Source organism: Drosophila suzukii, chromosome 3 (genome assembly GCF_043229965.1).
Source record: "Drosophila suzukii chromosome 3, CBGP_Dsuzu_IsoJpt1.0, whole genome shotgun sequence".
Taxonomy (NCBI): domain Eukaryota; kingdom Metazoa; phylum Arthropoda; class Insecta; order Diptera; family Drosophilidae; genus Drosophila; species Drosophila suzukii.
The window spans coordinates 62,775,089-62,802,634 of record NC_092082.1 but is presented as its reverse complement, the minus strand read 5'-3'; the positions used below and the strand labels follow the sequence as shown (position 1 = coordinate 62,802,634).

The 27,546-nt window shown below is 38.9% G+C and overlaps 2 protein-coding genes and 1 long non-coding RNA gene across 10 annotated transcripts in view; 2 read left to right on the top strand and 1 right to left on the bottom strand.

Moving 5' to 3' along the window:
• Positions 1–1,157: 1,157 nt before the first annotated feature.
• On the bottom strand, positions 1,158–4,514 carry Prosbeta2R2 (Proteasome beta2 subunit-related 2). Of its 3 annotated transcripts, none has more exons than XM_065866120.2 (3): positions 4,423–4,514; positions 4,035–4,214; positions 1,158–2,008 (listed from the first exon to the last, which is right to left on the bottom strand). In XM_065866120.2, exon 3 carries the CDS (start codon positions 1,966–1,968, stop codon positions 1,300–1,302), a length of 669 nt encoding a protein of 222 aa, XP_065722192.2. In that variant the 5' UTR covers positions 1,969–2,008; positions 4,035–4,214; positions 4,423–4,514; the 3' UTR covers positions 1,158–1,299. The 3 variants fall into 3 exon arrangements, with proteins under 3 accessions (XP_065722192.2, XP_036674972.3, XP_065722193.2); XM_036819077.3 differs by having other exon boundaries at positions 4,341–4,471; XM_065866121.2 differs by having other exon boundaries at positions 4,326–4,436.
• On the top strand, positions 3,862–4,413 carry LOC136117073 (uncharacterized). Its single transcript, XR_011604127.1, has 3 exons — positions 3,862–3,978; positions 4,052–4,199; positions 4,280–4,413. It is a non-coding gene; the product is annotated as an uncharacterized lncRNA (long non-coding RNA).
• A 927-nt stretch (positions 4,515–5,441) lies between the features above and the next one.
• The window catches only part of cno (adherens junction formation factor afadin), a 48,956-nt gene continuing 26,851 nt past the window's right edge, over positions 5,442–27,546 (top strand). For 3 of the 6 annotated variants that reach the window (XM_036819285.3, XM_036819284.3, XM_036819283.3), the window contains exons 1-6: positions 5,445–5,932; positions 22,274–22,494; positions 22,552–22,660; positions 22,994–23,187; positions 23,254–23,772; positions 24,068–24,149. In XM_036819285.3, coding sequence (XP_036675180.3) covers positions 22,390–22,494; positions 22,552–22,660; positions 22,994–23,187; positions 23,254–23,772; positions 24,068–24,149 — 1,009 coding nt within the window. In that variant the 5' untranslated portion in view covers positions 5,445–5,932; positions 22,274–22,389. Of the gene's footprint in view, positions 5,933–22,273; positions 22,495–22,551; positions 22,661–22,993; positions 23,188–23,253; positions 23,773–24,067; positions 24,150–27,546 lie in introns of all 6 variants that reach the window. The other 3 variants (XR_010654533.2, XM_036819288.3, XM_070996589.1) reach the window with 2 other exon arrangements.

Sequence of the window (27,546 nt, the reverse complement as noted above, 5' to 3'; positions counted from 1 at the left end):
TGTTCTTATGTTTTGGTAGTGTCCGCAGGTATCTAGTAGATGTTTTACTGATAATTCTTCTCCGCAATTAGGGCAGTTTAGCCGACTTTCCCCATTAAGGATGTGCCTATGTGTGAGATTTGTGTGTCCGGTTTTTAATCGAGTGAGAATGGCGCATTCCCTTCCGTTGATTGACGTAGGGAACTTGATGTCTTTCTTGTCAGGATTAAATTGTTTATACCAGTGGTTAAACGACGACCAGTCTTCCAGTTCGATGTCCAGCAAAATGTTTTTGATGTTTTCCCAGATGTCCTGTTGTACTCCAGGTATGATTGTATGGCACGGAGCCCGTCCGGCTAGTTTTGCAGCATTGTCGGCTAACTCGTTCCCAATGATTCCTATATGAGCCGGGACCCATAATAGTTTAATTTTGCTATTGTTTTTGATGCAGAGGTGACGAATTTCGGATAGAAGGTTATTGTTATTGCAGAAGTTTTATTTATTTAAATTATTTCCATTTTGGCATCAATGGAAATAATGAAAACGATTAAAAAAAAAGAGTTATTATTATTATTGGTTTTGCTTGAAGAAACTTTAAGCGTAAAAAAAATTGTTGATTTCAAGCCGAGGGAAAAATTAAACTGAAGAGAACGCTATAGTCGATCCCATCGACTATCAGATACCCGATACTCGATACCCGATAGTATTTGCTTATAACTTCTTAATGAACGGTCAGAATTTTTGTGATGTAGATGGACATTCATAATCAAAACAAGATCTCTTTTAAAATTTTCAAAATTATTTAAAGTGTGGGTGCTAGCCGGGTTTTTGCGTTATGGGCGTTTGAGTGGGCTTGGCACCCTTATACTTTCCGAAATCTCAGCGTTCATACGGACGGACAGACAAACGGACTGGGCTAGTGATCCTAAAATCACCTGCTACACTCTTTCATAGGAGTAAAGAGTATCACAATAGACTTTCACAAAAACTCGACTATTTAAAAAGTGCTAAATAGGTTAAGAAAAGACTTGTATCATTCAAACGGAATTTAAAAGACTGCCAAAATGTACATGAAGTTATTTCAAATTTAACTTTTGTTTTGTCAAAATAATTATGCCCACTAGTGTAAATTGACATGTGTGCTTGAAACCTAAGCTCACCAAATAAAACAGCTAGAATACAATTAATCCAATTTAAAACAATAAAAGTCGTGGCAGTAGTCGCCACAAGGAGAGACAATGACAGAGACTGGGATTGCTGAGGATAGGAGTTAATGAGGCATCCGCTGTTAGGAGTATAATTACAAAAAGTGCTAGTATTTCATTTCGCGGGTTCATCTGCATCCAGCCTCCTCCTTTTGGCCTTAGGTGGACCTAGAGTTTCGGCCCCACGACGCCGGTTTCCTGTTTCTCCTGGTCCTGGATCCATGCGACCCCTTGGTCTCGAACCTCGAGCTTTGCACCCAACTGGAGTTTCTCCCCACGGCACCACCTGGTGCTCGATGGTGGACAGAACGCTGGAGCAGCCATGCCTGATCGCCAGTAGGAGGCTTCGCATCGGACTAGTCTTGTTGGGGTAGGGGCTCTGCACTTTCCAGTGCACCGAGAAGTCGGACCGAATGATGCAGAGACAGGCCCTTCCGCCGGAGTTCAGGTCATTCTCCATGCCAACAAACACGGCATCGCAGGCGAGATCGTGGGCGGCCTGCTCGTCCAGGCCCTCCGTCCACCGCGATTCCAGCATGGACATGGCCGCCAGATTGCCGGAGCCCAGGGACGTGAACGGCACTGTGTCCGTGGTGCCATCGAACCGGGTGCAGAAGAGATGGGTCCCGGTTCGATCCACGCCGCCGATGATGACGTTGGCCTGCATGTTCCCGCTGAAGCGGTAGAGCAGCTGCCTCACCATCTGGTTGGCACAGCGCACCGGCACCTTTCGGAACCCGGTGTTCATGCGGTGGAGCTCCAGCTGCGCACGCGTCACCTCCATCAAAGCACTCGTGTCCTGTGCGACTCCGGCACCACCGGCACTAAAAAAGGTTAATGTTTTCGAAATTTGGACGATCTCACAGAAGGAATGCAAGTAATCACTGAGGCCGGCAGTCCACGTAGGGACGAAGCGCACCAGGAGTGTGCGAAGGCGACTACTATATACAGTGGCGAAAAAATAATAGCACCACTTCAATACATTTTCTTCTGGGTAAAATAAAATTGTTTTCAGAGTTTGTTTTTTTTCAACACAAAATTTGTTTGTACTCTTTATTATTCTTTCTAACCAAAAAATGTGTTACCTTGTTTTTAAATCTTGCCTATAAATTTATTTTAAAGTGTTTTATTAAAAAAGCCCAAAAAAAGGAGAACAAAAAAATACCACCACTACAACATTTATTAGCAAAAACCCCATATTTTGGCGAATAGCCTTAATACAAAGCACGGGTCAATTAAATTTATCTATAATTTCAATATTTTGAACATAAAAAGTTTGATAATACCATTGAAATGCGAAGTGGAAAGCATTGCACTGAGGAAAAGCGTGATATCATCCAAAAGTTGATAAAGGATGGAAAATCTTACAGAGTAGTTGGTCGATTGGTCAGATGTTTAAATAAAATGATTAAAAACGCTCTAAACTATAAAGAAAATCCTGAAACACGAGGACGAAAACAATCTATGACCCCCCTTCACGTCAATCGATTGATTCGTCAGAGCACTGCCACTGAGCTTAAAAAGGGGCTTTAAATAAATGCGACGGTGCAAACTGTGCGCACATATCTCAGGGAACATAACCTAAAAGCCTGTAGCCCGAGAAAGTTACCACTTTTAAATGCCAGACATATTTCTAAACGAATGAAGTTTTCTAAGGCTCATGCAAATTGGTCACCCGATCAGTGAAGGAATATTTTACGGTCAGGTGAGAGCAAGGTGATTTTGTTTGGTGTAAAAGGATCCAGATCGTATTTCATACGTCCAAAGAACTCGGAATTTAAGCCCCAGTACACCACAAAGCATGTAGGGCGTAGTGTGATGGTATGGGCCTACTTTTCCTATTACGGAGTAGGCCCGATACGTTGGATCAAGGCCATCATGGATCAGCACGTATACGTGGATATCATGGATACCATTATGCTACCTTTCGCAGAGTATGAAATTCCGCTCGTGTGGGTCTTCCAACAAGATATACCCCAAGTATAACAGCAAGAAGGCAAAGAAAAGGTTTGGGGACAACCCTGTGAACGTCTCCAGACCTTAATCCAATAGAGAATCTATGGTCGGACGTTAAGAAGGCAGTCGCTGCATCATAACCAACATCCATCGGATCCCTTTGGGGAGTAATTAAGGAGTCCTGGACTTAAATTTCCATAAAGCGATGCAAGACTCCTAGCCAAGACTCTGCGCAGCTGTTATTTCCAATAAAGGATACACCACAAAGTATTAAATGAAGAATATAAACTTAGATTTAATAGTTCAATATTGTTATCTCATGAATATTGGTAGTTCCTAAAATTTTAAACCAATTTTTGAAAAGTTGTGCTATTATTTTTTTCGTTAGGTTTTTCGAGTTTTAATAAAGTTTCTTAAATAATTTAAGAACTAAAAAAGAAATCAACATTTTGTTTTCACTTTCTGATTCTTTGTTGCAATTCGATCTCAAAAAGGTATTGCATATTTTGAAAGAGCTAAAAATATAGTTAGGGTGACTATCCAAACATTGCTCGAGTAGGTGGTGCTATTATTTTTTTCGCAGTTGTATACACGAAAAAATGAAAATCTATTGTGATGGTCCGATCGCAACGAATGATACACCAATCGAAATTGGCTTGGGAGAAAGAGCTGAAAAAGTGTGACACTTTTTCAAATTTGCTCGTTCGGCACGCTTCAGCACAGTATTGGAGCATCTTGCCGACACAGGCATTTTCAATTGCAGCGAGCCGAATGTGCAAGTTTAAGAAAGTGTATTCACAAACATAATAAAATTTATAATGTTTCGTTCCGAAATTTGGTATCACAATCCTTTACCTCGTTAAGAGGTATTTTTGCTTGATATAATTTACTTACTAAATGTTGCTCTGCAGCTCATAAATCTTGCGGCTGTTATTCGAGGGTATTATGTTGGCGTTGGTAGCCCTGGAATCTGCGCCTATGATCACGCCTCCGTCATAAATTATGCCCACTATGGTGGTGCCAGTGCTGATACGATTCGGCTCCAAAAATCCATTCTCGGTAAGGCTTTTATTTCTGTGGAAAGGAAATAATGTGAACCTATTAAGGAAATAATCAACTAATTTTAAATTATGTGGCAGATAATGGTGAAAAGCAAGGAAGAAAGCTACAGTCGTGTGGAAGTACTGGCGTTTAGTTCACCGCAAACAATTGTCGAAACTGAATCCGCTGGAACCGCACTGATATGGCGATCGTGCGGTATATCTCATCATCGTTGGTATACCATTAAACATGATGAAGAACTTCTTAGGCTTGAAAGTAAAAAATATATTAAAATCTTTTAGAGTCACTACGCCTAAAATTGTGAATTGAATTTAAAAGCATAGCCTGGTTGAGCTCCAATAAGCGGTCAACATAAAATCGGTAAGGTCCACACTATTAGGGTGCCCTTGAAGCATTTTTTTATAAAATTGTTATTGTCCTTTTATTGGATTATTTCATGTCATTGTTCGAGCAATCATTAAATGCTTAGAAAGAGACAAATATATATGACAATTACTGGGTTTTGTTGGGATAGAAGTGGCCATGCCACTTTAGCAATTTGAACGTTAACCTTAAACTTTATAACTCAAATAACTTTAACTAGCTGCTTTTTGGTTCGAAGCTATTAAGATTGCTTTATAATTAGGTATACAGTTGTCGGCAATTTATATTGTGTTTCGCCGTAAAATCAAACACTTTAAATACGACATTAAAAAATGTTGATAGCTGAACAAAGCTTGTAAATGTTTTTATTTTGATAATTTCCGGCAGTAGTTTCTTCATAAGCCCTTCGAGTTTTATATCTGAATGCTATAATATAGTTTTGTCTTTACTTATAAATTGCAGCGTTATTTTTTGGACTAATTAACACGCTAAAATATTTCTTTTGTGGTTTTTATTTGTTTGCAAAACCAAATTGGCCGCAACCAATTGGCGCTGAAAAAAATCTAACAAAAAGCATAAAATTAGTTTTCATAATCAATCCCATTTTTAGCGCAGCTCTAATTAATGAGCAAAATGGAATTTAAATATGGATCCAAGTATTAAATTAGCAAAGAATTTTTGAATACGAGAAAAAAAAATATAATATCAACAGCAATTTATAGCGGATGTGAGCAGAGGGTGTTAGGGAATACCCCACATATTTTAGCTAAGTTCTCCACCAGGGTTTCTGAACGCGCTCAATTGCTTGGGTCGCATTTTTAGGGTTTTTTCAAAGTTAGTGCGGCAGTCCCACCGACTGGATTCTGCGCAGGCCCACCGCTGGTCACACTGCGGAAAAATGTCGAAGGCGCGCGTCGCTCGCGTTTCTTGAGCTCCCGATCGCCGAGTTTCGTTTCCCAAGAAAACTGAATTGCAACAAGTGCGGAGATCGTTAGTGCCGTGTTCTTTGCGATTGCCCCGCACCGAAGTCGCAGCCTGTGAAATCGCTGCTTTTTGTGTTTTGATTTCGCCAACTCCGTGATTTCTCCGCAGCTCAATATTCGCATTCCCCTGCGCACTTGGCTCTCTTTCGGCGCCGACGTCGACTGCGCAGCCGCCGCGACGCGAAATGTGCAACAACAAGTTAAACAGCAACTACACACCAACACAACGACAAAGTTAACCAATATTTAATTGCTGTGTTAATTAAATTAGCAGCCCGCAGTGCAGTGAGAAATACGCGAGCAGCAAGGAAAAGCCGTTGTTTTTGCCTCCCACCTGGATAACAAAGCTGGATAAATTGGATTAAACCGGGCGACAAGAAGGAGGTATAGAAATTGAAGCCCCCTTGGTATTTATGAATTTCGCCACCCCCTCCGAATTACAAAAGCAACAATTGCCGTGTCCGGCTTAGCAACAACAAAAATAACAACGGCATTCCAACGGCGTCTGCTTTGTTTTCCCGCACACACACACGCACACTCAGTGGAACGCCACCCGCTCCTCTTTAAGCTGTCTCTATTTCCAGCGGGGGAAAGAGACGCTTCCAGCGGGATGTGGTTTTGCGCTTCTTCTCCATTCTCTTGTTCTTTGCAAGAAAAAGAAAAGGGTGCGTCGACATTTCTATTGTTGTTGTTTTTCGTGACGGTATTTTTTTTATTTTGTTGCTCACCTTCATACGTTATCAGAGTGTTCATTTTGATCGTTTGTTTCGCTGGCGAGAAGTCTCCACTGGAGTTTCGTGCTCCCTCACGCCAAACAGTTATACCTGTTTCCACCAGGGAGAGCGAGAGGCGACCTGCGGATAAAACCGAGCAGCAGCGAAATCTCCACTGGAGAGAGCCACTGGAAGATCGGAATTTTTAGTGCTCTGCTCCGACTAACAGGTTTTAGTAGTAGTAGCTTACATGCTTACTTTTCTACTACGTTTTTTTTTCGTTGCGGCTTACAATTCTGTTTTTCCACTCCCTCTCTCTCGCTTTTTGCATGGCAAACTTTCGGTCATTGTACTGTTGTTGTCTTGCCCACCGCCGGAGAACAACAACAATTGGAGAAACACTGATAGCGAAGTACAGTGGAGCAGGTCGAACTAGAACCTAGAGTTATTTCTAAACATTTGATATTTTTGAGTTAGCTCTGTTCAGGGTTCTGATTGATATTCAAAATAAGGTTATATAAGTTAAACGTGTAGGTATTCCATTTACCAGTTTATCATTGTTAGTTATTGTCTACATAAAAACATTGCAAAGACTTCAGTTACCTTTTTAGTTGAACATTGCTTCCTAAAAATGGAGTAAGCTCACTTTCGAGGGCCCACTGTAGCTCCACAGCCCGCTCCTCTGTTTTTCATTCTCGCCCAGCTCCATTTTCGCCTTTTTCGCACACCTCGCTGCATGCGACTGCAAATTTGTGCAGCTGAACTTTGTACTTCTCGTTTTCGCATGAGTCACGAGTCTGCTTTATTTTGACTATTTCCCCTTTTCGGAGCTTGAGCTTGAATGAGTAAGGTTTGGCGGGGTGACCAGGTTTACCTGCATTGCTATCAATGGGCACGCTCCACATTCCAGTCACCTTATCGCGGACTCCGTTGCCCCAAAAAGGGCCGAAAGGAGATAAACCCAATTTTCATTGCACCACAACAGTGACACAATGCAATTGCATTGACATCCGCTGATAAGAAAGGCTAAGAAAACACGAAATAACACTACCACTTCCCAGAAAGGGCACTAAACCAATACGAAAAGCTGAACAAACAAGGTATATAAACAAAAACACCGAAAACAAGTGCGGGGTGAAATCAAATGTAGGACGGCGATCCGCAAACGCCCATGCTGCGTGAAAAAGAAAGAGAAACTGGCCCACGAACACAGGTGCAAGGTAATCTAATTACGATGGCATATAGAGCCTCAATCCAAACAGCGCACTAAAGCAAACCAAATATTGGGACACCGATAAAAGTATTTCTGAAGTTGATGTAGATCAGGGGTGAGGACCAACCGAATGCCCTATAAGCGATGAAAAATCTGTTGCTAGTTGTCTACTCAATAACTAAGTAGAAACCACATTAACTGGATTAAATTCTGTTATTTTTCAATGTCTTCATAACCATATAGTTTTGGATCAAAGCAAACAAAAACCTTGTTGCTTTAAACATTTGAATGTCAAGTCCGCTCAAATGTCAAATCATACCGCTTTGAATAATATCGACAATAATATAACAGTTTCTTCAGAAGTAATATAGAAATGATTTTAAATGTCCAGTTTTCTATACATTTGGTATGACATTATTTCAGCTATTATGATTGAACACACTTTTATAAACATTTAGAACCAACTTGATAACGTGTATCAGTTATTAGTTGGGCCCATTAAATCGACCCGTTAAGAGAGATAAGACGTTATAAGAACTACGTAATATTTAAAAGCTAGACCACCAGATAAGCTCTTTTGCGATAAGTTGGTTGCAGTTAGCCGTCAAAACTATTTACTTTTTAGCCATTGGAACTTCAATCATTTACTCTTTTTCTTACGTTAATAAATATTGTAGTATAGTACATATGAAATAATAAATTCATTTTAGTTGACAAGGTTATAAATAGTTTCCCAACAAGGTACAAAACTGTAGAAATCGGGTCTTTTCCAAAAATTTTCGATGATGGCATTATTTTTTAAAATTGCCAAATTTTTCGGAAAAAATGAGTATTTTATAATTGAAACAGATCTTAGTATTTCATGTATATACATTGTATAATGTGTATTCATATTTCATATTTACAATATAAAATATTTAAAAATAAATGACTTCCCGTTCATAATTTAAGTATTTATAAAATTAAAAACAACAGTGTGTACTGAAATCATGTGCTTTAATTCTTGGACTTTTTCGTAATTGCGCTTGTTTTTCAATTCTTGCCATTAAATTAAGTACACATCGTTCGGTGAGCAAGGCTGAGCTGCTTTTGTCTCCATCGTTGTTTATTAATGCTAAACTACTTACAAATACAACAATAGAGAACGCTATAGTCGATGCCTCCGACGATCAAATACCCGTTACTCAGCTGAAGAGAGTGGGAGAGGGATGGGGATATGCTTGCTTGTGGCTAGCGCCACCCAGCGCCACCTAGCCCATAACACCAACTAGCTAATAGCGCCTCTAGCGGCTTGGTGGCGTATTGTGCAATCTCGATTGAATTTGCAAAATATGGACTATTACTTGGTTATAACTTTAAAATGACTGGTCCGATTTCAATAATTTTTCGCCTGTAGATGGGAATTGTTAATAACAAAACCTCATTTAAATTATTCAAAAATAGTAAGAATTGTGGGTGCTATGCGGATTTTAGCGTTATGTGCCTTTGTAGGCTTTACAGTGGGCGTGGCACACAGCTGAAACTAACTTGCCCTGCGCAAGAAGGTTAAGAATTCCCAACTTTCTAGCTCTTATTTTTTTTAAGATTTCACCGTTCATACGGACAGACGGACATGGCTAGATCGATTCGGATAGTAATCCTGATAAAGAATATATATATATCATGGGGTCGGAAAAGCTTCCTTCTACCTGTTACATACTATCCGTCATACACTAGACCCTTTTACTCTACGAGTAATGGGTACAAAAATAACTTCCTCTCTATACAATAAAATATGCCTATCAAAACATTTTCATTTGCAAAAAAGTCGACTCTATAAACGTACTATGAGAGAAAATAACTAATAATCGAAATATGTTTTAATTCCTTACATTTCACCGTACAAATAATCGAATACCGGCCATATAGAACATGCTAAAACTCTGAATGACTTTTTTTTAAATTAATGGGAACCGAATGCAAAAAGGTGAAATATTCACTGGTGGTATTCCCCACTAGTGAAAACTGATTTATTTTTGGTTATAGTTTTTATAAGTGTATGGAAGGATCTTTTAAGCCAAGGACCGAAAGTTTTTTTTAATTTTCTAAATACCAAAAATAAAAATTATTATAATTGTAGTTCTTTAGGGACTTAAAAAAGTAATCGAAACGTTCGCAAATTTGCGAAAATTTCGGCTCATTCCAGTTAAAGTCGTAAGCAAAGGTATTGTTTGGGTGTTTTACGATACATTTTTCAAAAAATATACACACTTGGCAGGTCAACAAGATTCTAAATACCTGTTTTTATAGTTTAAAATATAATAAACAACTTGCAAAAATCAAAAACCACACACCCCTGTCCATTAAAAAAATTACAAAAGTAGGAAGAAACGTAGATATTTGCAAAAAAAATAAAACTTGTTAGTCATGTGTAAGACATTTTTCTCCGTGTAGGGAAGTGGGCAATCAGTGTCCGTATTAGTCGGGTTGCTGTCCTGGCTAATCTGCATTCTCAGTTTTCTGGCACAGCTGCAATTTAAGGCCCTAACAGCCCCACAATCACCACACTATCCGTACTCGTAGCTGCGCTCCTCCAATCTTTTACTTGCGTCTATTTGGCAATTCCTCATTCGCAGCTTGGCGCGTAATTGGACTCTTTTGCGTTTCTCGGTTCTCAAATGCAGAATGTTTATTTTTGGCTTTGGCTTTGTGTTTGCAAGAACCACGCCCAGTTCCCCGCCTTTTGTTTACTTTTGCTTTCAGCGATCCAGCGATACTTTTGTGGTTCTGCCCGCCGGATTCGATTTTCGTAAATTGTGGTTTATTATATGCTGCTTTTTTGGGGGAGTTTTGGCTGGAAATCCGAGCTTTTGTCCGTGCAGCTGTTTTCGAGCTATTTTCTTTGTTCGCTCTATAGTTGGGTGGTATGCATAAACAAAGCTCGTGTGCTTTGCTAATAACATTCATAGGAAACCATAAATATTAGCCCCATAAACAAAAAAGGCTAACAGTTTGTGGTGCAGATCGGTTTTGCCAATAAAGAATCTGTGAACTAAGCTACAAACTATGTTTCATAAATTTAAAATCTTAGAAAAGTCAGGACGGATCCACATAAAACCGGGATTAGACGGGATTTCCCGCTGATCGGCTGAGCGCGGGTCACTGCCACGCCCATCGGTTGGGCCGTGGGCCAATTTCCGCCCCTTTGAAGCTTAAACGTGCGCAAACCCGTTTCGCAAATCGAATAATGCGCCAGTCACTCACTATCGCAATTCAGTGGGCTATAGCCAAGAAACTCGTTTTCTTCTGCTGCCTGACCGTGATTTTATTTTTGTTTTGTGTGCTTTTTGCTGCCGTTTCTGTAGTATGCTCTTTTTCTGTTTGGTTTCTGTGTGTTTTTGCGAGTGAGTTATTGTCGTAAACCGATCAAACTTGACTGCTAATGTGTGTGTGCCAACGCGAATACTGCTCCACTTTGTTTGCATTTCATGTGAGAAAGTTTGTAGATCAGTTGGGAGTTCGCATATCCCGCTGACCAACGCCCCGACAATTGCACGTAGAAATTTCCCATCAGTAAGCTGCGGGTCTCGTTCGCCTTCCCGCACATTTTACACGCGGTTCAAATTACGCAAGACAATCCACTCCACTCAACCAACCAGAAAAAAACAGTGCTGAAAGCTTGCTGCACTTCTGGAGATGCGGGGGAACTACATCTTTCCATTTGGATTTATGACTGAAGTATAGTACACTATTCATAATGAAACTAAACGTAACTTCTATCTATAAATACATAAATTAATGTTTTAAACTTCGTATACACCTTCTTAATGCGACTTGATGTTTCATAATGTAGTTTTGATTAAGGCAGAATATGCTGGAACATTCCGATCTCATCTCCCTTCTAATCGCGATCACTGAAATATATCTATCATCGGACGCTTTTCATGTCGGAATCCCCACCTCAGACATTTTCCTATTACATGTCAACTGACAGTTGGCCTAATGGAAACGTCTACGCCATGATAATCTGCATTTTCTGGACCGATCGAAAGCATATAGGATCTCGGGCGACGTCATCCCAGCAAACCGACCATTTAAGCATTCCGATCGCATAATAGCCCGACATGGGAACATGGGTAGAAAACAAAGGAGATGCATTTGCCTACACCTTAGAACTCGTTGACTTTTCCTCTCCAGCCCAAGGAGTTCCATTCTTTTGCCGCTGATTGACAAGCGACCCTTGCAATTGATGGACAGAAGTGCGACAAACAGAAGTAGGTACATAGAGGTGCAACAAAGGGAGAGTCCTCCACGAGGTGACTGTACTTTTTCAATGAACCCCGACCCAGGAGTTTGCCCTGGAATTGTCAATTGGGATTGCTCAAAAGGGAAAAACTGTTTTTCCAACCACGTTCTGCGCCAGTGCACAACTCTCTCCCCTGCAGAATACACAGAGAAAAACGAGACCCACTAAAACAAATTTATAAAAAAATTGGAACATCACAGTGAAAAATAAATCCCATGTTGTAATATTAATACATTTTAGCAAGTTTTCCAAAAAGCAAACAAAGTAGTAGTCGTTCTCATATAGTGCGTGCCATTATGTAACACGTCTATATTCACTAAAAATAATAATAACTAATATTTTTCACGGTGTACCTTTCGATCCTTTTTTATATGTTTTATTTTGAGGCTTAATAATTCCAAACGTGTGCGTGTGTTGCCTTTAGCTAGCTACCTGCTTTGCATGATCTTGATTTTGTTACCTGGTCTGGACTGTTAGCCCCTTTTGTCTCTATGGGAATGCTCTGAAACCGCCGGGTGATGTATGTATGTGGAGTGTTGATGCAATACAATTCCACCCCTGACGTAAACACACCAAGAAATACCATCAGAATGCGCTTGGCAACAAGTTTCGTAGAGTACGCCGTTCTAGGGATCGTTATTAAGTGGTACAAAATGTTCGAGCGGATGTATCGGAGATACATTCGGGAAGGTCTTGTACAAGCACTTTTTACACTTACTTCAAAAAAAGTTAAATATAAATTTAAGGTAAGAGAAGATATTAAATAATGTTTGCGACAGATAGTTCTATGGATACCATCTTCGAAAATATAACAAATTCTGTGGTATTCTAAGGTCGAGACACATTATTAGCTAAATTTTTGTAGCCCGGAGATTATGCGGAATTCGGTAATGTTTCACTTTTGTCAGCGCCTTTTGTTTGGTGGATTGTCGAATTCCTTTCAGCATTCGAGGAGGATAGACTTCTCAGGCACTCAGACTTCTACGACTGTCTCATTGCGCACACAAATGAATGCATAATGGAGTCTTAATGTGTCTCCGACTGTCTATGTAGGTATATGTCTGTCTGATATCTTGGAGTAGCCAAAAAATGTTTCATTCTCTATGATTTTTTTCAAGTACCGCCTCATTGAAACTAATTATCTTGTCCGTCTTCGAGTCTCTGAGACGAGACAGCTGATTACCAGCTATTTGTTTTGGTTTTTCACCTAGCGGCAGTCTTTCGGCCTTGTCTTTGCCCTGTTTTAACAGCTGCAAATGTAACGCCTTACTACCTCTGCTGCTGCCATTTCGGTGGTATTAGCCCGTAATTACAAATATGTTAGATCTTGTCTGGGGTTTTATGGCACGTCATTAGCAGATGTTCAATTTATGCACAGTCTAGTTGTTTTGTCAGCCCGAGTTTACTTGCATCATTTTGTGTAATAGTCGAAAGTTGACACTCATTTGGATGTTTTGTGAGGGCATTCCTGTGGAACATCGCAGTACTTAAACATCTCCTATACAATCATGATCGGAGAGATCATCATTAGATCAACATTTTCAAATTTAACACAGAAATAAGGTGCATAATCATTTAAGTGATGGCAAATTGTTATTGAAAGTAATTTTGAAAATCATCCCGTAGTTTTGGGTGCTTACAATCGAACAGTTAAAAACTTTATACTACTACTAATTAATTTCCATATTTATGGATAAAATACAGATAGTTTACACATAATTTCAGAGAGGTCAATTGAAAGTGAAAGGTTATAAAAGTGAAACGAATGTTAAATGCTTGGATACATAATTTCAATTTACCAAATCGAAGGTAACATCGGTCAGAAATAGTTGGAGTGCAAGATAGAAAGGGGAGTGTCTGGGGAGAGAGAAACTCTAATGGGCTGTACCTTTATTTCCAAATTCAGATAAGTGAGTTGCAATCGCTGGCAGTTGACAGTTGCGCCTGCGCAATGGACAAATGGACAACGCCGCACGATTAATGAATTAACATGCCCATCAGTCGAGTCCAAGCGCATTCCATACTTTAAACCGGTTGCGATTAGGAATATCTTCCCCGTACGCCGTGTTTCCCGATTTTCTTCCACAATATATCTGCATTTATGAGTGACATGACGGCGTGCGTCTGTTGGTCATTTGCCAAGCGAATGGCAAGCAAATTGCTTATGGCATTTAATTAAGATTCCCAAGCAACTGGGCTTGCAACTGGCGGATGGTTGGGAAATTCGGTACGTTCATAAATAAAGCTGCATCGATAGGAGTTGTTTATGGAAGAAATTAGATGCAGGACCGGATTGAAGTTTGGAATTTAGATGGAACTCGACACATGCGACTCTGCGTAAAAGATATTGATAAACGCGAAATTTGATAACTAACAATCTTTGGCGAGAGCATGTATCCATTGATCAATGAACATCGCATACCATTCAAGAAAGTCGGCAAAAGATTGTAAAACCATTTCACTTTCCACGCTATACGTTTTATTTCCCTTCCACGATACTTGACGTTTTCCACGTTAATTGAAATCATATTGCCAATTGCCAATTGTCGCCGTTGTCTGCGCCTTTACCGTCCCCTTTTAATGTCTTGTCTCTCGGAGTTTGTGATTGTCTCTCCCCTATATTGTGTTTATCTTTTATGGGCGTTGTTCGGCCGAGTGAAAGTTTCACATTTCCAAGAAGTACGCCCTGAGATATGTCTGTGAATCGTTCGGCAACAGTTTTGCCATTAGAAGTAAGTACACTACCATTTAGTAGCCGCCATTTCTGCTGTTTAAGTTGCTTCTCAGATGCTGGCCATCAACAACTTCAAAGCGGGCAACAAGTTCCGCCCCGGCATAATTTTCCCACATTAAGTATGCACCCGAAGCTGACTTTATGTCAGGGAAGGGGTCTGTACAGTGCGTTTCAAAATTCTAAGACTGTGGTGAGTTACCACTTTTGCGATTGGAGGTACCAAATGTGTAATAAATGAAATGAAATTTTTAAAAAAACTAGTAAAGAAACAAATGTATTTCATTTTTAATTTCTTTGCACTTTCTGCGGAGACCTACAGTAACACCTGATCTACACTTTTGGAGCGCACTGTATGCAACTGTGTGCATCAGATGCATTAAACAAAGCGCAGGCAGTCGCGTCTATTAACCGGTTAATTGCTTCCTGGCCTAATTAGGCACCGGCAGTCACAACAAACTCAGCAGCATGCAAAATGGCAACATCAGATATAGCCACACTCGGTCGAGTTTACAGCCCGAGTGCGTCATCTTAACTGTTTCTGCTGGCTGTTGCACTTACATTTGGTTTTCTTATGGCCATTACATGAGCGGTGGCTTAGAGTGGCCAATTGCGGGCCAAACCGGATGGTTTTCAGACACACCTGACCAACGGGCGGAAAACTTTTCTCCCATTCGGCAACATTTCACACTTTTTAATTACGCAGCGTGGAGATGATTTCTCTTTTCTTTTGTTTGTTTTTGTTTTCACCTGACCAAACCTTTTTGAATAATCATAAAATCTATATTACTGCACATTTTAGCTGGAAATTGCGTAAGCAGTTTATGGAGAGAAATCTTTTAATACCACTGGATTATTAAAGTTATGGGATCTTTGTTTTTTAACAGGGGTAAACTAAAATACAGAACATAAGAATTGTTGGTGTTCAGGTCTTTCTAAACCGTTTTTTCTCGATTTACTTTTTAAATAGTTCCTGTTTAAATGTGTTTTGATCATATAGGACATAATTGTTAATATAACCTTATAACATGGTAGCTTCTCTTCAACTGCAATCACTGGCATAAACCCAATCATAATTATGTATGCCATATCATCTATAGTCTACCTGTGGTGGCGCACCCCACACGATGATCCATGCATACTTAATTAGTTAATTTTCCATAAATTTCAGTGCAGGAGGGTGTGCCCGAATCGTCTGTGAAAATATGCCACGAATAGGTATTTTGAGTTGACTTCTCACGACTAGTTGTTACCTATAACTCTCAACTCCTGTTAAGGGAAGAATATAAGATCTTCTTTAGGAATTCGGACTTAGGATGATGGTTTCTTCTTGTATTAAGGATAAGCAGTATGTTTGGTTCTGACGACTTAAGAATAAGAACCTGAGTTTATTTTCTGGGAAATCCACTGAAATTCGTAATGCGGCAACTATAAAAAATTTTAATTTGGTAAGCTATCAGCTTAAATAAAAAATATTTATTGTTCATATTCGTGACCTACATTTTGCCAAGCAAAAAATACTCTCGATACACTCGGGACGCTTAAGTGAAAATATAAACACAAATATTCATGAATATTGAACAATGAATAACTTAATTATGCGCACATGCAAAAATGCACAAGTACGGTGGAGAACTCCCCCTTACCCCTTCAAAATTTGTATATTTGCATGCATTACTCATTCGTTTTTCAAGTCTGAGTTGCGTGCTTATTGTGCTAATTACGAGAAATAAATATTTGCAGTATGTGCAAAGGCAGAAAATGTGAGACAAAAATCCCAGAAAATGGTGGAAAAGAAAACGCTTTACCATAAACGGAAACTATTAATCAACTTTCACTTGTTGTCGTTTATTTGTCGCTTCTTTTTCCTCTATATCGATGTTGTTGGTGCAGCTATTAGGTTTGATAATTATGTCGTCGTTTTACCTTTAAGCTACAGCGTTTATTTGAGGCCGCCGCTCTTTATGTGTGTTAATTAATGGAGTTTGCCCATATTGGTCCAAATATTTGTTTTGTGTTGACCCACGTTCGTCTTCACGTTACCCACTTCGTTTATCAGGCAACAGGTTGTTGACTGATTATAAATATTTGTAGTCTTATCTTGATGTGCCTTATCTGTGTGTCTATCTTGATTGCTACGGCCTTTTATTGAAGCTATTGTGATCAAGTTAAATATTTTAAAATGTTTATATATCGATTTTAAATATAAAACTGCTTAGGAACTTGACAGCATGGGAAAACATCGAACAAATAAATAAAAGGCTGTACTGCCGATACTGCCTCCAATCACGATCAAACTTCCAGGAACTAAATATTTCGATTTTATTACAAATCAAAGTTGAAAACAGGAACGATTTCTTGAAAAATCCCCTGAAACCCTTTTGCGCTTTTGCTATTATCTGCCAAAAGATGAACTTTATCGAATAATATTTCAAACAATATTTATAGATCAGTTACAAATTTGATATAAAATTACCTAACTTAATACTTCATGGTTTTTTTACAATCTGTTTCGCCTTGTTTTCTCAACTCATAAGAATAAGTCAGATCGCCTGTAATTTGGCTAGGAAGTTCCTCTGTTTGGATGTGACTTCAAGATCTATTTTCTTTGTCTTTTGCTACACCTACGCTGACTCAGCCGGACGATCCCCCACATGTCGTCTAGCAACAATTCAGAGCTCGTTAAAAATTGCGTTCAACCCAATTCCATCAACCAATTAAGCGTGGCCCAGCAGCAGAGAAATTCAGCTACAACAATGACAAGCAACTTGACTCATATAGTGTCTATGTGGTTCCACACATGTGTTCAACTTCTTCGGGCTCATCACTCGCTTCCTGCTCAGTTCGGTGGTCAACAAGCCCAAAGCCCCGAACGCAAAAAAGCGTTAAGCAAATAATAACAATAACAGAAACAGCAACAAAGGGAGCAAAGTCAATAACCACGTTGGTATGCCTTTTGAATCCGTTTGCCGGTTTATTGTTTTCCTTTTCGCTCTCAGGAAATTGTTTTCATATATTTTTTCAAGAGTGGAGTCACCGTAAAATCTTTGTCGAAAAATAAACAAAGTGCCAGCAACAGTAAAAAATCATTAAAAGAAATTCCTAATAACTTTTAATCAGACGCCAGTAAAGTAAAGATAAAGTATTTTCAGGGTTTAGTTTAACACGTCTTTAGGACAGTCATTCTGAAGGTATCAACTTAAGTTTTTAGGCAATTCTGGTAAAAAATAATACGACTATAAAATTGTATTATTTTAATTGATATTTAGAGTCTCCAAAATTTCAATTTGTTTTAATATTTATTGAAAAAAATGGTAAAATAGTGTTAAAAAAATGTCAGAGACACAAGAAAATAAGGAACTAAGAATGTTTCTTTTATGTTATATGAAATATATTAAAATTGAAATCGATTTATAATCAAAAAACTGACAAATCGCATATTTTTGGGTGCAAAATGTAAAATCGAAATAAGTTGGCATTAATAAGAGTTAGATCTATAAAACTGATGCTGGGGTGACATATGTATACCCGTCAAACGATATTAAAGTCACAATGCGACATTATGTTATTTAGTTTTCATGATTTTTTTTTTGCAGATTTTAAGTTAGGACTTATGTAAATGTCTTTTTCTGTGAGTCAAATTTTCCGGTTCATTTATTGTTCTTGGTTCTTGTACATTTTGCGTTTATGTTTGCTATAACACTTAGCTAAAGTTTCCACGTACGCATTATTCACGATACCCTCGTGCAATATCTCTTTGATATTCGCAATGGACCGCAAATTCTTTAGTATTTACATGAAAAAATAATATTGCGGTGGGTCAGCCATGGTTGTAATTGTAAAACCTTTAAACATTCCTTACGCTCAATTTTAAAATACAAAAATTCCACCTTGAAACAGTGACGGAACTTTTTAGTATGTTCAATATCTAAAATAAGTAACGGGTATCTGATAGTCGGGGCACGCATCTAAAGCCTTTCTTCTTCGTTTTATATTTTGCTGTCTTGTGTCTGGCAAAAAAGTCGCAGACTCAACTGCCCGAACCAAGTCATAAACAGAAAAGAAGGAAGCCCCAGAAGGGCAGATCAAAGTGACCGGCAAAAAGGGCTAGTGAAAAGCAATCGACCGAAAGACAAACAAGTCAAGAAAGAACCATATAGTTCGTTCCCCGGCTTACAAGGCGGTATATTGAACCTGGTAGTTGTAGAGGATACAGTTATTTTGATAAGATTCTGCCTATTCAAAAAAATCTGTGACTTTGATTTATATATATACTTATATTAAAATCGGATGACTATATTCTAAAGCTGGATAATGTTTATATAAACTGGGGCTTTCGTATGCAAGTTATTTACATATATTGTCCAGGGTTTTCATGAGTATGTATAGTAAACACTTGTTCTTTAAAAAGACGATGGCTTTTTTCCCGATTGTCTTTGTATTACTTGACCTAATGACTGTAATTGACAATAATTAAGGTGACAAGCCAGCGCAGAAAAAACAGGAAAGAATACTTAAGTCAAGTTTAAATTTGATGTTTTAGTATTATTCGTTTTGTGGACGTCATTTAAAACATAAATATGACTTAAGATTTAAAAATCTTCTAAATATAAAACACTCAAAATTGTTTTCCAATCAAAGTTTCCCAGAAGATCTTAGTTTATTCACATTTTTAGCATCATCATCGTTTTTTGTTGTTGAACTAGCGTGTTGAAACTTCCAGTTTACAGTTGATTTATTTTCTCCGTGTATATTCCGGTTCAGGTGTTTCCTTTGGGGGAACTACAGATTAGCAATTTCCCCACACCGTGGGTATTTAAAATGTTTTGCAGCCTCTTGCTGTTTCCGCTTGTTTTACAAACCCACTGACCCCGAAATTAATTGAAATAAAAAGAAACACAGGCACACACGCCGAACAAAAACTGCAACCGGCAACAAGTTTTGCAAACATGAACCCCAGATGCAGAAAAGGGGTGTCGCAGGGGAGGCGCAGATCGTGTGAGGTGGGTCTATTGCCGCGCTGCAGGTGCCAGAGCGACAGCTGCATAAAAAACGAAAAACAGCCAGAGAGGAAAACTTTTAGTTATGCCTAGGCCAGCAACAATTTTACATGTCCCAGACCCACTTCGTGAGGTCTGAAGCTTCTCAGAAACTTGCATCTGGGACTGAAAACTCACAGATGCGCCTAAACTGATAGTATCATTGTTTCACATAATAAAATTCCACCATATCATATGGCAATAAATGCTCATGAGATAAATAAACTTGATGTTTTTTTTGTAACAAAACTACCACCAACGGTTAAAACTCAAATTGGTTTGCAAGGAAACCTAAATATCGAATATGTTTTTTAGAAAGGTTGTAGTATTCAGTTTAAACGGCCTGTGCTAATGTTTTAGCCTCTACTGTATCTGCATCTGTAAATGTAAATGTATCTGGGTGTTGAATTTTGTTGTCTTCGTACGTTCACCTCTTCTTCTCTTGATGGGCTTTGTTTTGCTTTTTAGCCGTGTATTGCGGTACTTCTCTTTTGGCCTTCTCTATGTTCGTCTCTCTTTTAACCATCAAGTGACACTTTTATTTTGCTGCTGTTTTCCGACTCTATTTTAATTCACTTTATTATCTTGCTTCTCGCGATCTTTTCGGCGGCATTTTCCCTCCAATAGCAGCAGCAAAAAATTCCAAGTACCATTAAATGTCACCTTTATGTCTTTTTAATAATGTTGTTCAGCAATTATAGATATCTCTTTTTCCCTGTCTGGAATCGCCACTCCATTTTTTGTGGAGGCCATTTAAATCATTTTGTAAGTTTCTCATAAGGAATTAATTGTTGGTTCCGTTTGTCCATGGTATCGTATGTCTTACTAAGAACTTTGACATGCCTGTGACAAGATAATACGTTTATTTTTTAATTGTTTAACGATGAAGAAGTCAGATAAGTGTTGACATGTGGGAGCTCGTACAGAGTGATATAAAAGAAAATCAAAAAATTCGAAATTTTATTAGGGCACTTTATTATTAGAAGTTTTCGATGGGTTAAACAACAATCAAAAAGTACTACTACGCTTATAAGAATTAAATCTAAAGTTGGTGGTCATTTTTACGAAAAGAAAAACTATTTTTAAAATCCATAATAAATTTCCATAAATTTTAAAATCTAAGATGTAGCGTTTCCAGGTACAAGGGACATCAATATTCTTATTAAATCACACTAACGAGTAAATAAATAGTTTTACGGCAAGCCCACCTTTCTATAAACTTCCCTTGCGTTCGAAAATGTTACCCTAAATAGTTGGAAAGAATTGCCATACCCCTCAATAGTCAAAAATTCCTTTATAAATGCATTTCCTCCCCTTATTGACTGATCAACCATGAAAGCTAATATTCGCCTTGGCAACCATTGAAATGCAATTTTGGAAACGGACAACGAAAAATACCCAAGCACTTTAACCCTTTTGCTGGTCATGCTTCAAAGCAGGGAGGACTCTACTTCCACACCTTCGATGAAAACTCTAGAAGCTAGGGTTAGCTGGAAAGAGAAACATTTCGATATGCAATTTCTAGAAACAACGCACGCCCTCGCGGAAATTGTGAAAATAGCTTTACTTAAACGGCTACCATTCCTTGTCCCTCCAGCTCGGAACTCTCTCTACATAGCGAATGGTCTGTAAATCGACAAGTTTCAGTGCACAAACGACGTGTTTTCCCAAGCGGAACCTCTGACGGTTATTAAACTGCCTATATAAGACAACAAAAACATAACAGACCAAAAGAACCCGGGGGAAATAATGCCAGCAGATAGCAGCGAAAATGTTTAAAGAACTGACTGAGGAAAGGAGGGTTGGAATAGTTTAGTTCAGGCATAGTTCCGCTCTTTGACATCACTTCTCTTCGAAATAGCGGTGCTGAACTCTGAAGGTTTCCTTCCTCCGGTCACAAACCAACAGAAAAACACGCCCTAAATAACGTCTTGAGGTTATTTGTACAAATGCCCTGAAATTTTCTGCTTTGATGAAGTTATTTGTTTAGGGTCGCTGAGCGCAGAAAGTTGGTGAGGGAAAGTCTGGTTAGATATGATCATGTAATGGAACTTTTAATTGGCTTGCAGAGGAACCGAGCGATTGTCATGTACTTATGTGGTAGATGACATGTGGCAGGGAACCCTCCGTTCGCCACTCTCCGGAAATGTTAAACCAACCGATCATAAATCAAAACGGTCTCTATCATTTATTACTCCGTTCAAGGAATGAGAAAACAGAGGTTTATTTAGGTTTGCGTTTTTGCCAACTTAAAATTTATGTTGATTCTCCTTCATATTATTATTATTACACTCCATTTATCCAACACATTTTTTTTTAAACTAGGCTACAAAAATGCTTTGAAGGTAGTCCCACAAGCTTTGAATATTATCTGTATAACAACAAATAAGAATATTAAATAAACTTTCTTTTATAGTTGGGTATAATTCTAAAAATCAGACTGTGATAAAATTAGAAAGCTGATATGGAATATAACTGATCCATTCACGACGTGTTTTATTTTGATTTCCTCGTCAGATTTGTAGGTAATGAATAGTATATTTACAATTTCTTCCTGTATGTATTTTTTCTGCCCCTCCTGATCCACGAGTGTTTACATTTGGCATCAAAAATTTAATGTTTGCCACATCTGCGCCAACTTTTTACTTTTCGCTTCTGATTCCGCCTTCGTTTACGATGCTTTTCATGGAAGTTGTAAACCCAGAATCTAATTTTATCAAAAATGTATGCTTTATTGTTTACAGAAAGTCAGGGCCCAACAAAGCGAAACATAAACTACGTCACACTGGAGTCACAACACGATCAACATTCCCAGAACTGAGACGAGACCTTCCCCCTCCCCGAATACAACCTGTACAGTATGTCACATGATAAGAAGATGTTGGATCGCGAGGCAGTTCGTTCAGTGATTCAGCAATGGAATGCCAATCGATTGGATCTGTTTGCGCTCTCCGAGCCAGACGAGGTGGGTCTGCTGTCAACATGTATAAAATACATCGCATTCTAATTGCTTTTACCGCAGAACCTGCTCTTCCATGGCGTTATGCGCTTCTACTTCCAAGATGCTGGCCAGAAGGTGGCCACCAAATGCATTCGCGTGGCTTCCGATGCCACCGTCACCGATGTCATAGGTAATCCATGCATCAGATTGAAGAAGCTTATAGAAACTAAGCTAAAATCTAAGATAAACTAAGATTTAAAATATTTTCAAAAATTATCAAAATGTTATGTAATCGGACTAAAGGTTTTTTAATTAAGAAGTAAATCCATTCATTCTTGCTTTTATCTATAGTTAGACTGTAGATATTTTATATAAGGTTAGAGAGGGTATGGTCCTTAGATCCAGACCATGGCTTCTATTCAATTCAAAAAATGTTCAGGAAAATCACAAATAACTACATGCTATTTTAAGATACACGGCGTGACTTTTAAGAACACTAATTATTTTCTTTAACTTTTCTTAGACACTCTCATTGAGAAATTCCGTCCCGATATGCGGATGCTATCCGTGCCCAACTACGCCCTGTACGAAGTGCATGCCAATGGCGAGGAGCGTCGACTGAATGCCGATGAGAAGCCACTGCTGGTGCAGCTCAATTGGCACATCGACGATCGCGAGGGTCGCTTCCTGCTCAAGAACATAGACCAGAAGACCACCGTGAGTAGCTTCATATTCATTACACTCTGACCAATGCAACACTAACTCTATGACCTATATGCGTAGCCCATCGAGCAGACCGATCTAAACTTCAAGAGAAAACTCTCGAAACGTGAGAAAAAGGAACAAAAGAAAAAGGAGAAGATGGCGAAGCTGAGCTCCGATCCGCCCACCTCCAACGGCAGTCATTTGGGCTTAGGCAATGGGGTCGGCGGATCCTCGGGATCGGCCCTCATGAACGGCAACGCCGGAGGAGGCGGCGGCGATGGCAGCGATGCCGTGGCCGGAAAACTGTACACGGAACTGCCAGAAACCTCGTTCACACGATCGATCTCAAACCCGGAGGCCGTGATGCGGCGACGGCGACAGCAGAAGCTCGAGAAGAAGCTGCAGCAGTTCCGATCCAGAGATGGTGGCCCGGATACCGGTGGCACGTTGAAGATATACGGCGAGAGCCTGTGCCAGGACGTGCCCTACAAGACGCTGCTGCTTTCTATCCGGGACTGTGCTCAAGCCGTCGTTCGGGAAATGCTCACAAAATACGGACTGGAGAAGGCCGATCCGCTGCACTACTGCCTGGTTCAGGTGGGAGACAAAGAGAGACAACCATGTTGTTATCGTTTATTGTTACATTTGTATCTTAAAGTAACTTAGCCCTAGTCGGCTGCTTAAGCGCACTTATATTTAACTATTGTTATTTGGTCGTGATCTCTCATTTTTATGTTTTCAAATCCGAACCGAACTATCTTCAGTTTCTATAAGTATTTTCTTAACACTAAGAGATTGGATTTATATGAATGTATCTAAACGGTTTAATATGATTTGACTTTATTAAGACATTGGTTGAATGAATTCTAATATTGCTCTTTTTCAAATGCAGGTCAACAGCGATGGAACAGAATATATACTCGATGATGACGAATGCCCCCTATCGATACTCATGAACCATCCCACGTCGCGAGGTAAGTGCTTTTCCATATTGCCTGATTTTCAACCATTTAAAATCAATTTGCTGTTGTGGGGGGACTGCCACTTCATTCATAAATATTCACGCAACGGTCTTGACATAATACAAGCCTTGTTTTATCAATAACTATGCTCCCTCGCTCACTCATAAAACGGATTGGTTGACAGCAACAGCAACAATATAAACTTGACTGTTGCTATTTAGTTCATATTTTCGAAGGAGCTTTAGTATGGCTCAGTTTCGCTTGGCATTTCTTATCGTCGCGACGGAGTTTCCTCAACTTGCGGTGTTTTTTGTATATGAATTTAAAATTGTTTACAATTCATAAAATCTAAGAAAAAATCGAATAGAAAATTATGTTATTAGTGAAAAATATATTTTTATTAAACTATACCTAGCTTGTATTTAAAGTAAATACAAACATTTGCTGAAATAAAAGTTGGACTGAAGTGAAAACATAAATAAATTAAAATGAAAGACGATTTTTGTGATAAGCTACGTAAGTTGCCAATTTTCTATAAGGAGCTTAAAGAATTGACTCAAGTTTCAAAGTGTGACAATCCATTTCATCATCAGACCCAATTATCTCTACGAAAGTTTGGGTATTACAACGTCATATTCATTTATTGTTTTAATTTTTTTTTGTGTTAAAAGTGTGATTTAAAATGTATCAAATTTTTCCCAAAAACTTTATTTCATATCCGTTTCTCGTAGAGTAAAAGGGTATACAAGATTCGTAGAAAAGTATGAAACATATAGAAGAAAGCGTTTCCGACCCCATAAAGTGTATATATTCTTGATCAGAATCACTAGCCGTCCGTATAAACGCTGAGATTTTGGACAGCGCAAGTTTGCTCCAGCAAGGTGCCACGCCCACTCCAACGCCCAAACCTGTCTAGCGCCCACATGTTTTAAGATTTTGTAAAAGTGTAAATGCAATTTAGTTTTAACTATCATTATCTAACTTCATGCCAAATATTGTTCAAATCGGACCATCCATTAAAACGTTATAAGCAAATAAAGAAACAGTCGCTTTGCTGCGTATCATTCTCGCTCTCCCTTAGCTGAGTAACGGGTATTTGATAGTCGATGGCATCGACAGTCCTAGACCAGAACCCTTAGCGTATCCATCAACCGCGTTAGCGAGGACAATATTCTCAAGAGAAAAGGGGGAGGACTGTGTATCTTAAAACATATACTTTTGGTGATAGATATTGGTTAGGTTCCACAAACAATTTACAGTATTCAAGAGAAATTTTCGTTGGTTTGTTTGCTCCCTTACAAAGCGTGAGAGAAAGAGAATGTTTGGTCGCCATAGCCAAATTCTCTTAACATTTTTATGTTTTGTCTGTCTCTTTTTCCCTCTCGTATCCTTTGTACGTTGGTTTGGTCGTTTTGGGTTTCGCTTTCGATATAATTTCCGTTTTGTTTGTCTGGATCCTTGTTGCACAGTGGATGATAATTACCATTTCAAAAAATAAATTATATTACAGAGTCTAAATAAATAATTGCAAATATAAACGAATGAAAAAAAAATGTTTTGAAGAATGTCTTTCAAATTTAAAATTTAAAAACTTTACTAAGCTAATATATATTTGAACATAAAAAGTTTAAAAATAATAATGATGATAAGTGTAAACTTTTATGAACGGATTGTTACTTTATAATATTATTCATTATTAATATTACAGAACATTCAACCTTAACAGTCGAATTGATACGACAGACTTTGAAGACCCTTTTCTGTTTGTTTTTATCAAGTTTTATTGCTCACTTTGAGGTTGTAGGACATAAACTTCAAACTGTTTTGTTGCGTGTCTGATGGGAGTTCCCCGAGGAGTGACTTAACCCATTCCCATTCCACCCATTTCGATTTGCTTTGGTGTCTCCGGCGTGCGTCAATTTCTCTTCCGTGCGTTCGTCCTGTCAAGGATAACGGGCATACCACTGCGGCCGCATCGTCGGCACTTCCCGCAACCACCTGGTGGGTCAGCAACAGGAATAACGACCGACCACCTCGAATTCTCTACTCCTGGTCACTTGAACGTTTGCCAATAAGAAATGCGAATGTGCTTTCTTTATAAATTCGATGCACAGTAAGGCATCGAGAATATGCCTTTAAATTTTTACACCAACTTTAAGTTTACACAAACTATACTTTATCTATGTAGTCTGGGTTTCGTTATTAAAAATCTGTTTAGTTGTCCAAATAAAATGGTAACAATGGGAAAAAAATAGAAGCGGTTTCATAAAATTTTAATTTGCGTATAGGTAATATTTTGAAAGTCCCGGGACTATTTATAGTATTAGAACAAAGTAATGCATTGTGGAAAAAAATATCAATTCATCCTCCTACAGATATGATAAGAACCGGAAAATGAGATAGATTTTGAAAAATATTACTTTTGTCAGGTTATGTTTTCGAATTGATGGAAAGCAAAGCGTTTCGTCCCGTTAGTCCTAGGATCTTTAAGTTCGGCGCATTTATTATAAAACTCAAATAGTTTATGCTTAGATAAGTCCGACTGTTGTTGGTTGTGGTTCGTTTCGGTTGTTGATTCGTGTTTTTGTTGTTTTTCCGAGCTTTGTCAGTGTCCTTAGCAATGTCGATGTACCGCTGGCTCGAGAGACAATGGCGGTGAGTCGGGGAAGGATGGTGCGGCGCGTTGCGGGATTCCCCACCAACACATATCCCATTGTCCATTATCTACGCCGTGCACTTCACAGTCACACTTCTCCCGAGGACTCCCACATGTGCACATACACTTAGAAAAACACAATAAATTGAATAATATTGAAAGTGAAGATTTTTTAATTTGACCGTCTTAACTTACAGTAATCAGGCACCCAATATATAATTATAATGGAAAATTACACATGATACTTATATTCTTTTAAAAATGGTAACCCCTAAATGAGATATTTCTGATTCTGATAATAAAGGAGGTTTTCAGTTTCTAGTTTTATTCTCTCTGGACCCACTCAAACCGTGCTGCCGATGCCGATGGCCGACAGAGTTTTCCGACGAAGACCCGAATTCTGTATTTTCCGCATTGTGTTTGGGGCAACAGCGGAGGCATTAGGTTCACATTCAGTGTCAGGTTCAGTCATGAAGTAATGCTGTCGGGGAAAGCACGACGCGGCGCTTTCGGGAAACCCGCGACACATCGCAGTTTATTCGAGGCGATAAAAGTTCACCGGCAAACAGCGACGGCGGCAACAGTTTTTCCTGAAGATAAAGCGATGGAAGGATGATGGCTGGGCGCCCATCGTGGGGTGCTGTCGCGCCTCCCCATTCCACCGCCCACCATGCATACAGAAAATTGTCAAAATTAGAAGCCGTTCAATTGAATTTGCTGTGTCCTAGCAAAGTGATTTCGGCCCAATAACTT

What these genes read in the sequence shown, in the direction of transcription:
- Prosbeta2R2 (XM_036819077.3), bottom strand. Translation starts at nt 4,432, where the DNA reads ATGTTTAATGGTATACCAACGATGATGAGATATACCGCACGATCGCCA. An exon ending in AGTTTCGACAATTGTTTGCG is followed by an intron (nt 4,215 to 4,340) that starts GTGAACTAAACG and finishes TCCTTTCCACAG; the next exon opens with AAATAAAAGCCTTACCGAGA. An exon ending in GAGCTGCAGAGCAACATTTA is followed by an intron (nt 2,009 to 4,034) that starts GTAAGTAAATTA and finishes AACCTTTTTTAG; the next exon opens with TGCCGGTGGTGCCGGAGTCG.